The 12,538-nt window shown below is 37.8% G+C and overlaps 1 protein-coding gene across 1 annotated transcript; it reads left to right on the top strand.

Moving 5' to 3' along the window:
* The first annotated feature begins 11,419 nt into the window (after nucleotides 1-11,419).
* On the top strand, nucleotides 11,420-12,291 carry LOC128548193 (MAPK-interacting and spindle-stabilizing protein-like). Its single transcript, XM_053522637.1, has 2 exons — nucleotides 11,420-11,563; nucleotides 11,812-12,291. The coding sequence occupies exons 1-2, from the start codon at nucleotides 11,420-11,422 to the stop codon at nucleotides 12,289-12,291; spliced, it is 624 nt and encodes a 207-aa protein (XP_053378612.1).
* Nucleotides 12,292-12,538: the final 247 nt, after the last annotated feature.

The following is a 12,538-nucleotide window of genomic DNA, read 5'->3' as shown; positions in this document are numbered from 1 at the left end:
AAGGTTATCATTTTTGACTTAATTTCAGTAAGATCAATTAAAAAAATACAGCCTCTATCGCATATACAACACAAAGTTTTTCTTTGATTTGACCTAGTGACCTAGTTTTGACCCCATATAACCCATATTCGAACTTGGCCTAGATTTCATCAAGGTAATTATTCTGACCAAAATTCATGAAGATTAATTGAAAAATACAGCCTCTTTTGCATACACAAGGGTTTTTTATTTGACCTAGTGGCCTAGTTTATAACCGCAGATGACCAATTTTCGAACTCGGCCTCTACGAAATCTACAGCCTCTATCGCATACACAAGCTAAATGTTGACAGACATCCTGCGATCAGGTGAGCTAAAAATATGAACTAAGAAAATGCCTAGGTACCCTTTTAAACAGTCTAGAATGTGTAGGAAAGAACAGCTTATGTACAAAAAATTTGTCAAGTAGTTTTCAAATATCATTCAAATATGGCTGCACTTATATGCTATAACTGAGCCGGATGCTTCTGCAAAGTCCAATAACTGTGTGAGCTTAAAAAGCTTACCAGTTCCTAGAATGAATATATCATCAAAATCTTATAGTTAAGACATTTAGTTAATTTTATTTACAATGCACACATTCCTAAACTGTGTATCACAGCTGAGCTTCGTGACAAAAAAAAACAACATTCCCTCTCTACATAAAGAATTATTAAATGTTCAACACTGCTGAAGTTTTCAAACAGCCCTAATGTCTGTAAAAACTTTTAAAAAGAATATCAACCTGAGAAATTTCAGTTGGTTCTCCTAATTTTCCTAGTGACCAGTGTGAATTCCAGCGACCGTTCGTGCGACAGAGTGACCCAGCAACTTGTGTGACACTGTTAGCCCTGTGGCTGTGTAACACCTGAAAAATGATGGAAGCTACTGGTAGTCACAATATCTCAAACAGTTAAAATGATTACAAGTATGCATTTTTTCATATTCTCAGGGGCCTATGGAGTTGTTTTATTGCCAATAAAAGTTAAACCATTTCATTAACATTATTTTGGTGTAATTTTACAGAAAATTTACTTGTCTTACAGACATTTTCCCAATTCATTGTATTGATACAGTATTTGATTCAAACCAAACCTAAGAATTAGACCAACGGTTTCAATGACAATTTATAATAACATAGTGAGCAATTCAAGGCAACTTTGCTTACCCTACCAGCAAAATGGAAGGATTTTTTAGAAAATTAAAAACTGTAAAAGCAGAATTTTTTTGCAATAGTTTAATTGTTGCGATATTCCCAAGGTCCTGAATATTAATTTTCGCATAAATATTCACCATAAGTATAATGCAAATGAAGCAAATCTCGTCATTACAGGAACCGTCCTCAATATATTAAATCAAAACAGCCACACTTACAAAAATTGGCTATGTTTAGAGTTTACTTATTAACTATATGATAATGTAATTTTAAGGTAATGGACCCCTAATAATAATGTTTAAAAATGATATTTGCTAGGTATATTCTGGAAGTTGACTGTGTTTCACATTGTGAAGCAAATTTTTAACAACTTTTACCATTCCGTTTTTTATAGATTTTGTATTATTATTTATGGTATTTTCTCAAGCTCAAATATAGACTGGCCACTGTCCAAACATTTGTAGAGAATTTGTTATTTCATTAATCTTGATAAAAGATACACCAAACTATTGGTAAACATTAATAAAACACAAAATAAAACTGTCAATATTCTTTTTTTCTAGGTTGCTTCAAGTAAATGAATTTAATGGGACAGAATTTTAACTCCAACATTGAAATATTTTGGCTGAGAGTCCTGTGGGACTGTTTTAAATTTTGTTCATTTCATTCACAAATGATCTTGGGGCAGAAGTATAACCTACCTACATTTTTTCCACAATATCTAATCTTAAGAGTAAAGGCAAAATAGAGAATTTTTATCACATGAAACTCATTATTTTTGAAGATGCCTAACTCTGCCTCCTTCTGTTTCAGAGGTAAATTCACTTTGATAAGCAAGGAATTGCTTATCAATTATGAGTCTTGAAAAAAGTAAAAACTTACTAGGATAAAAGAAAATAATGAAAAAAAAGTTGGACCCAGTAGGGCTTGAACCTACGCCCCCTGGAAAACTTCAGTCTAAATAGGTTTAATGTATGAATTGTATACTCTTCAAAAAGGAGGTACTCTATTATGGGCCTAATACCTTAAGTTGAACAGAACAAACTACATAACTGTTATAATTTAAAATGATATGATAAATTTTGTTTTTCTTCAGTGTACCTGTTAAATAAAATACATTGACATCTTTATTTCTAGTTATAGATTACATAAAAAGCTCTGTTAAATGTAACAGGTATTGTCGTCAAGGTTTACAGGTAATTACCATTATCATTGTAAACAAACATCCGAAATTAATCTAATTTCAAAGCGTTTGCCCACTTAATTTATAGTGATCAACAGATGCTTACAACGAGATCTCATTCAGTAGTCACGGGATGTTGGCAAGATTTGTTCTATATGCCTTTCAAGTTGCCGATCTATTTATTTTTTAGCTCTTTGCTTTAGAAAATAAGGCATGGAGTGTGCTCATGACTTGTAATTATCAGAATTATAAATAATACATTTACAAAAATCGTGATAACAACTAATCATAATTTTTACAAGCAATAACTTTATATCCTTGCTTTACAGTACATAATACATACATGTTACTTATTGTATATTAAGTAATGGATCTCTAACCAATTCCATTAAAATTGGGGACGAACTGACTGGGGCGAAATTACGCCTTCGTCCTTCATAAACAGATATAACCACAGGCACGGGTCCAGTGTTTATTTATTTATTTATTTTTTTTTTTTTTTTTGGTTTAATATAAAAAATCCTTTTTCACACAATTAACCTTTTATATGTTAGTCAAATGAAAAAAAAATCGATGACAAAAAATCCGGTCAGTATCATATACATTGAAAAGGTGAACTACGCGAGCGTAACGCTATGGGAAGCTACTCGGCAAACTTGTGGAACATTTCAAAATCGATGTTTATACACTTGCAGCCGCTTTATGGGATCAGTTTAGTATTTATGGAAGGCTTTAAATGTTTCGAAGGTGCAATCATGCAGGTAGCGGCTGCAAGTGTATAAACTTCGATTTTGAAATGTTCCACAAGTTTGCCGAGTAGCTTCCCATAGCGTTACGCTCGCATAGTTCACCTTTTCCATGTATATGATATTGTGACCGGATTTTTTGTCATCGATTTTTTTTCATTTGACTAACATATATAAAGTATAGGAGAGATCGTGTTTGTATACAAATCCGGTGTATTTTCTATTTTTAGAACTGATAAGACAGTGATCGGGTGGGCAGAAGCCGATCGTCCATGTTTTTTGTAAACAGTGATGTTTTTCTAACGGTCTAAACTTTCTTAAAACACAAATTACATAAATAATTTTTTGATCAATGGAAAGGTTATAAAACAAGCAATTTATTGATTACTTTTAATTGTTATTTCGAAATAAAATGGATTAATTATGAACGCTTAACTTACACTGTTTTTCTAAAGGTTGTGAAAATCACTACGCCGCTTTTAAAATTATATGTCATTTAAAACGGTTATTATTTGAAAAAAGATATTTGGATACAAAAATATGAAGATCGCTAGTACTTCAAATCTTTTTGAATTTTGAAAATCCATAAATGAGCAAAAAAGTTATTAAAAATTAAAAATTCTGATTCAATACGAAAACGGTGTTAAAAACATTTGTTTTGCCAACCACCAGATAAACAGATGTTAACGCGTGACGTCACGGCGATCTCTCCTATATTTGTGTGAAAAAAATCATATCAAACAAAAAAATATATACACTGGACACGTGCCTGTGGATATAACAGACTACAGCAGAGTCTAGAGCATTTACAGATTAAATCAGCATGTCTGTTGTACAATAAAGTTAGGATTTGCCTGACAATTTGAAAAGCTAGAATGAGATACTGTATTAACCTCTTTTTTGTTCGTTGAAAAAAAATTCTGACATATTTGCAAAGGACGTACATGAAACGAAGGGAGGTAACTTTTTAAAAACGAATCAAACTACAGCTGTTATCCTTGCTGTCTTGGACTGGGTTTTTTTCAGTTCAATAAAATCTTATCGATCAAAATCGCTACTCTTCTAGGTTAGCTGTAATCTTTAAACAACATCTTAAGGATCAGTCTGTGCTGTAAACAAAGCTGGAATCGTAGGTTTGTCGGTGACCTAGTTTTCGCACATTAATATGTCACTGCAGTCAGAAATACACAACAGAAATGTATATAATATAAATTGGAAAATATGTTAAGAATTTCTTGTTTTGGACGTTCGACAGCTGAAAATACAGTCGTGACAGAATAATTATATTTTGATGGTTTACCTAATCTATGGCATGGAACTACTTTCCGCACTATTTTGTTCGGTTTGCAGTAAGGAAATTTCTGCATTGTTAACTTTGGATCGATCCAAAAATCAAGGGAGGTAATCAGATATAAAATAACTCAGGAACCTTTGATTGGATCTGACATATTTGTCATGGAAATCAAGATTTATTGTTGTTGAAGATAATTTGCAAGTTTTATCAAATCAAACCATAAATGAAGTCTCTATATGGCTGCAAAAGTCAAAATAGCAATGTCTGGACCTTAACTAAAGGGGCTGCAACTCTGGAACCCATGAATGGATCTGGCCAGTTTTTGAAAGGAACCAAGATATTATGCCAATACAAGTTGTCGGCAAGTTTGATTAAACCCGATCGCAAAATGTTTTCTCTATCGTGTTCGCAAGCCAAAAAAAAAGCAAATTTTGGCCCTTTAAGGAGGCATAACTCTGGAACCCATGATGGGATCTGGCTAGTTTTTGAAAGGAACCAACATATTATGCCTATACAAGTTTTGTGCAAGTTTGATTAAAGCTGATTGCAAAATGTGGTCTCTATAGTGTTTACAAGCCAAAAATAGCTAATTTTGGCCCCATAAGGGGCCATAACTCTAGACCCCATGAGGAGATCTGGCCAGTTTTCGAAAGGAACCGAGATATTATGCCAATACAACTTGTGTGCAAGTTTGATTAAAGTTGATCACAAAATGTGGTCTCTGTCGTGTCCACAAGCCAAAAATAGTAAATTTTGGCCGTTTAATGGGCCATAACTCTGGAACCCATGATGGGATCTGACCAGTTTTCAAAAGGAACCAAGATATTATGCAAATACAAGTTGTGTGCAAGTTTGATTAAAATTGATTGCAAACTTTGGTCTCTAACGTGTTCAAAAGAAATTATGTACCGACGGACGACGAAGGGTGATCACAAAAGCTCACCTTGTCACTACATGACAGGTGAGCTAATAAAAACCCTCTAAAACCATTTGAAGATCTATAGGTGTTTTTCAAATATTTATATTCCTAAATTTAACAAGTTAACGTAGAATCCACATGAATACAAAACAAAATAAAAGTCCTTGTGAAAACATCTTGATTTACAGTATATTTACCTCAGTATCAACAAGTTCCAGACGTTTCATAGGAGTTCTGTTATAAAAGTATTGTAGTGGACCTATCAGATCAAAGCTGACAATCAATCTGCTGACGTAAACAAATATTTCCTACTTGCCACACACCTCACTGAAAGATGTCTGTGAAAAAAGAAAGAACAGCTTGTTTTAAACATGAAGAATAATATTTTTATGTAATGTCTTATCTAAAATATCAAAATATTACATTATGACAGTTTCCAATTACATTTTGAACAATTTCTCATTGCCAACAAATTTCTTATGAAAAAGGAATTTACAGAAGAAGAAATTAGACTGGACCTTTTCAGAGAGTTCTCCATCCTCCATAAAATCACCTCTAGATGTTTCTCCACTGGGATCTCTTTGAATGGCACACTCTTGACACTTTTCTAACACGGTTATTTTTGGACTGGTGCACCACTGTTAAAAAAACAAAAATACACATCTTATTTTACCTGTAAATTATAGATTCAATCAGCTCAAAAATGTTCCAAAAATACTGAAGGAACTAATTACAACCGATTTTCAATCAACGATTGTTCCTGTTTAGGACGACTCTGAGATATATACATTAATCCCGGCTGAGAAAATTCCAGATGTTTGCATGGAATGTCTGTGAATTAACATGGAAGTCCGGACTCCGGAGTATTCGGACAAACTTTCCGGGGTTGGATATGGAAAACTGTGGAATACTGCCAAAAATGTCCAGGAATTTCAAGAGTACTTTCCACGAAAAAGTTTCTGGACATATTCCACACATGTCTGTGAACAATTTTCTAAAGTTATTCTGTGGACGTCCATGGACAATTTTCCTCAGTGGTCCAGGAAGTTCCGCTGACAGTATTAACTAATAGCTCTACATATAATTTATTACACTTTTTGCAGTAAATGTATAGCAAACAATATCACTTTAGTACAATGCAATATGATTTTGTTGCATATTATCACTAACGCAATTTCAAACACTATTAAGTTGAACAGTGATATATATGAACAAGGAAAATGAATCTTTGCCAAATGGAAGCGACTGATTACAATATTTTTAAGCATATATACTTTATTACTAACAAAGATTAGTCACACTAAGTCCAAAATGAGGTCAAGGTCAAACTGAGGTCAGGTGATGTTTGAAGATGAGGAATGGTCACAGGTTACACCTCTATTAGTATCAATTCATTTTTGTACACAGGTATTTAATATAGAATTTTATATAAAATAGACTTAATTTTGACAGCAGTCACTGTTCATAGTTAGGATTTTCATGCTTTTTCAGTGACAATTCAAGATTAAAAGGTAGCACGGGAGCAGGGCTTTAACTGTTACCTAGTGTAATCATGGGTTTCATACATACAGAAGACATTTCTCTCTGTTTTGCAATATCATTGAAATAAAATACAACATGCTATATTTCAGATTTATAATTTAAACTTTTAAAAAGCAACGCTAAATTATGTTCTGAGCAAATAAAGGCCAATTTCGTCAGAAATTTTATAACTTTCTAGGTAAAATAAATGCTGTTTGTAATTATTACATTCAAAGTATTACTGGGCCTTTAAACTATAACTCCAATATGAACTGCTAATTGTAAAGATTAATTTTATTAACTTTCACAGGTTCATATGTATTACTTGAATTTCAAGTGTGTGAAATTTCCTTCAACATTTCATTCAAAATACAACAATTGTATCTTTTTCTTGATTCCTCATGCAATAAAACCACCTGACCTAATGTTCATCTCAATATTATAAGCTGGCCAAGGAGAAGAGTGCCGGTAATTTGATAGGGCTATTAAAAGCCAATCTAAAGATGCTATTTGTAACTCTCTGGCATTCCATGTTATTATAATTTCACGCCAATCATTAACCCTCTGACCAGAAATTCTGGGAGAAATTGAAATCTTGGACATTTTAGTAGGACTGATCTAAGGAACATAATCCCTGACAATACGTGGATGTCGTCAAAACAGCGGTCCATTTGTACGTTCTATGCGGGAGAATTAATGCCGACCATGCTCTGTTATGGAAAACATCCAAAAATTCAGATTTTGTTTACGCTAGTACAATGTCATTGCATGCGTTTCTTCAATTTCATAAACGTTTTTATACGTTTTTATACGCTTAAAAATTAACAGACATGCGTATATGCATTATTTCAAAGCGTAATTTAGGCTAATACGCATCTTATCTGGAACCCTGAAGTTGTACATACAGACATAAGATATGATGAACATTTGTGACCTTTTAGCCCAATTTGTGACCTTGACCTTTGACCTTCAGAGCCTGTTCAATAACTACCATCACCATCTACCTATGTTTGAAGTTTAAAGTCAATATGGTCCTGACATGAATTATGGGACGGACGGACAGGTGGAAAGACGTGCACGCAATCACATAGATCTATTTTTTTTAAACTAGAAATGTGTCTATGGGGCAGGGATGCCCCCACTACATGAAAAAGGACACAGATCGACTTTGGGAAAGCATTATGTTGCTTAGAAAAATGCAAATAATGACCATATATAATGTACATATAAACATAGGTATATGCTTTCTTGAGATTTTTAGATACAACTCATTTCTCTTCGTTACTGTAAATGACTGTAGGTAAAATATTTTCAGAGCTATGCGCGACAAAACATTAAAATGACAATTTGTTCCAGGTCAGGGGCCATAACTCCTACAATACTGAATGAATCCGGACGCAATACCCCAGGTGCACAACTGTACATGCTGACCAACATTCCTGTAAACTTTGGTGACACTAGGTCAAATATTTAAGGAGCAAGTCAGGGACCATAACTCCTACATGACTGAATGAATCTGGACGCGACACCCCAGGTGCACAACTGCACATGTTGACCAACATTCCCGTAAACTTTGGTGACTCTAGGTCAAATATTTTTGGAGCTACGGGCGACACAACATTAAAATGGCCAATTTTTAACTAAGTCAGGGGCCATAACTCCTACATGACTGAATGAATCCGGACGCGAAAACCCCAGGTGCACAACTGCACATGCTTACCAACATTCCTGTAAACTTTGGTGACTCTAGGTCAAATTCTTTTGGAGCTATGTGCGACACAACATTCAAATGACCAATTTTTAACTAAGTCAGGAGCAATAACTCCTACATGACTGAATAAATCTGGACGCAAAACCTCAGTTGCACAACTACACATGCTGACCAACATTCCTGTAAAGTTTTGTGACTCTAAGTCAAATACTTTTGGAGCTAGACATGACACAACATTAAAATGACCTATTTTTAACTAAGTCAGGGGCCATAACTCCTACATGACTAAACGAATCCGGACACGAAAACCCCAGGTGCACAACTGCACAGACTGACCAACATTCCTGTAAACTTTGGTGACTCTAGGTCAAATTCTTTTGGAGCTATGTGCAACACAACATTAAAATGACCAATTTTTAACTAAGTCAGGGGCAATAACTCCTACATGACTGAATGAATCCGGACGCAATACCCCAGGTGCACAACTGCACATGCTAACCAACATTCTTGTAAACTTTGGTGACTCTAGGTCAAATTCTTTTGGAGCTATGTGCGACACAACATTCAAATGACCAATTTTTAACTAAGTCAGGAGCAATAACTCCTACACGACTGAATGAATCCGCATGCAAAACCCCACGTGCACAACTGCACATGCTGACCAACATTCCTGTAAAGTTTTGTGACTCTATGTCAAATACTTTTGGAGCTATGTGCGGCACAACATCAAAATGACCAATTTTTAACTAAGTCAGGGGCAATAACTCCTACATGACTGAATGAATCCGCACGCAAAACCCCAGGTGCACAACTGCACAGTCCTGTAAACTTTGGTGACTCTAGGTCAAATTCTTTTGGAGCTATGTGCGGCACAACATTCAAATGACCAATTTTTAACTAAGTCAGGGGCCATAACTCCTACATGGCTGAATGAATCTGCACGCAAAACCCCAGGTGCACAACTGCACATGCTGACCAACATTCCTGTAAAGTTTTGTGACTCTATGTCAAATATTTTTGGAGCTAGACGCGACACAACATTCTTGGAAGGACAAGGGCAAATCTATATACCCCACCCCCAAAGTTGGGGCATAAAAAGGAGGAGTCTTCTTACATACTGATAGGTGGCGGGTCTTTTTTATAAATAGATTAGAATCTGCATGCAGTGGTTATGCCAAACTTTCTTGTCAAATTATGAAACCTCTTTCACTGTTTCAGTAAGTTTCAGGCCCAAACTCCTAATAAACATCTATAAAAGTGTAGTGAATAGTGGTCTGAGACGGGTGCAGAGTAGAGGGCGCTAGTGAGGTCAAGCGAGGTCACGAGCGGGATCAGCCAATGAGAGGCATTCTGAAAGTTCTAGCCATCTTGTCGAGAAGCCATATTTGCTGTGTTCCATATTTCCATTGAAATCTTCTTTCATCCAGACTCTCGTCGGCTGTGAGTATTGATATATATGTTCATTTTGTGCATCCTTGTAATCTGTTAAGCTTCAAAGCCAGATATCATTGTATTTCATGTAATTCGGCATCCTGTATAGTGAAAAATCACTATATTGGTGTCAGAGTGGTTTTCGGGCCCACGTAGCAATACGTCAACTTTCCAAAGTTTTTGGGTGAGAGTAGGGTATTAGCGGCTCGAAACACATCGCCGCTATTGTCCAAAAATCCCCATTTCCCTAGGAATGGTCGTGCTTAGTGTGTTTTCAACCACTTAGGTTATTTTACCCCCGGACCTTACGGGCCCGGGGCACTACCAGCTATAAACTTATAGCGTACCGGGAGGTCATTCCGGTGTGGGGAATTTAATAGGGGAGGTTGAAATAGGTTTCTTTAATATTTCTATTTTGTATTTGTGACTTTTTGATATAAAATAAGTCTATAAATTTGGGCAGGGAAACCGCTGCGCAGAACAGCTGCGCGCGGGACGCGGCGTGGTCCCGGCTTCCGGTTCCTTTGCGCAACCATATTGCGCATAGCTACCGTTCGCCTTCCGCAATATTATATTGTTCACTGTTTTTGTATTAAATTGCTAAAATAATTGCTTTGTGACTTGTTTTGTATATTGTGTATCTACCATGGACCATCACACTCAAACGTCGGGTAGTACCGACCCGATCTTTATAAATTATACAGAATTATATGATTTAAGGTCGGTGATTCCGGGGTTATCCCGGGAGGGGGCAAAAAACATTGCCCGGTACCGGAAGAAATACGGGAATATTTCGTATGAGGCATTCATACACATGAGGAACATCAATGACAGGGACAAAATTGTAAATAAAATCGTATTTACAGAAAATGATGACCTGGGTAAAGTAATTGATTGGGAGGAGCAGCTTGAGGAAATAGATATTGAGGGGGAAGTGGACAAGTTTGGCCCTTTAGACTGTGTCGAACACACAACCGTTAAGGACCAAGGTCCAGCGGGTTCTACCATTCCACCTAGGTCCACACCCCTAACAGGGGGTCCGGTAAATCATGGTATCCTGGGCGATACGCCTAGGAGAGCGGTTGCTCAACGTACGAATGTCAAGTTGGAGCATGTTCATTTTGATTACACTCCCCCACCTAGGTATGGTGAACTGGAAACTAAGTTCACACAATATGGTGCACAGGGGTCTAATTCCCAGTGGCGAGGTCAAACCCCAATAAGACCGGATGCTCCACCTACATATGGGGAGAGCATTGGGGCTTACCAACCCCAGTGGGTTCAGCCCAATACTTACCCTGGTACCCCCTGACCAGCATGCCAAACCAGGCTTGCTCAACCCTGTACTTACCCAGGTATTCAGGGATCCGTCAGTCAGGTGCATTCTGGGGCTCCAGTAAATCAAACTGGGGGTGAAACAGGTACCACCCACCAGACTAGGATGCAGCAGTCTGCGTCTATGACCACACCTCCCACATGGTTACCCCCGCCAGGGGTAGCACCCCTAAGACCTATCGAACCTACTTCACCTTGGTGTCCCCCGTCTGCGGTACCACCTGTTTCGACACCATGGCGGCCTCCACCGGTAAACCCCAGTACGCCGGACTAAACACCAGTACCTCAGATCCATGGTTACTCCCAAAATCAACACCAGTAGTTGGGGGCCCACCAGGTCCCACTCAGGGGGCATGATGTCCATCTCCGGTTACGCCGGTACCCGGAGGCTTACCCTCCGGTATTGCACCCCCCTGGCGCCCACCACCTACAACTACGTCTGTCGAAAGGCCTCCTTGCACTGTCCCTGTACCCTGGTACCCCCCATCTTCAACACAGGCTAGCGGGGGAGCACCCCCTGTTACCCAACCCAACTGGGGACCACCCCCTGGCACACCGGGGGCTATTACTCATGTGAGTAACCCATACCACTCACCGGCTTCCCAGCCCTGGGACGCAACTAGGTCACCACATTCAGGGAGGGACCCTGGTACCCCAGGCCACTGGGGCACCACTACATCTAACACTGGGACCCCTAGGGGTTCTAGAGATACCAGATTACCTAAGGCATTGAACTATGATGGCCAGTCTGATTGGCAATCATTCAGAAACCGGCTCGAACGCTATGCACAGGTGAATGGCTGGGATGAGCAGCTATGCAAGGACCAGCTGTGTTGGAACTTAGTAGGTAAGGCAGGGGAATACTTAGCTATAATCAGTACTAGGCAGCCCAATATTAGTTACATGGAATTAATTGATCGGTTACAACGCCGTTTTGGGGATAACAATCTCCCTGAGACTTATTTGATAGAACTCTAGTCTGCTACTCAAAAGTTAGAGGAAAGTATGGAGGACTGGGCGGACCGCGCTTTGAGATTGGCGATTCGAGCTTTCCCTATGTTGCAAGAAACTTATGTAGAATCACAAGCAATTATGCGGTTCTGTCAGGGGTTGCGTGATCTAGACGCTGGGGAATATGTCTCAAATTTAAGACCAAAAACTTTGCAGGACTGTCTTGAAAAGGTCAAGTGGTTTCAGCATAACCATAGGGCCATACGAGGCCGGA

This window comes from Mercenaria mercenaria, chromosome 14 (genome assembly GCF_021730395.1).
Source record: "Mercenaria mercenaria strain notata chromosome 14, MADL_Memer_1, whole genome shotgun sequence".
NCBI lineage: Eukaryota > Metazoa > Mollusca > Bivalvia > Venerida > Veneridae > Mercenaria > Mercenaria mercenaria.
This window is presented reverse-complemented; position numbering and strand designations above follow the sequence as displayed.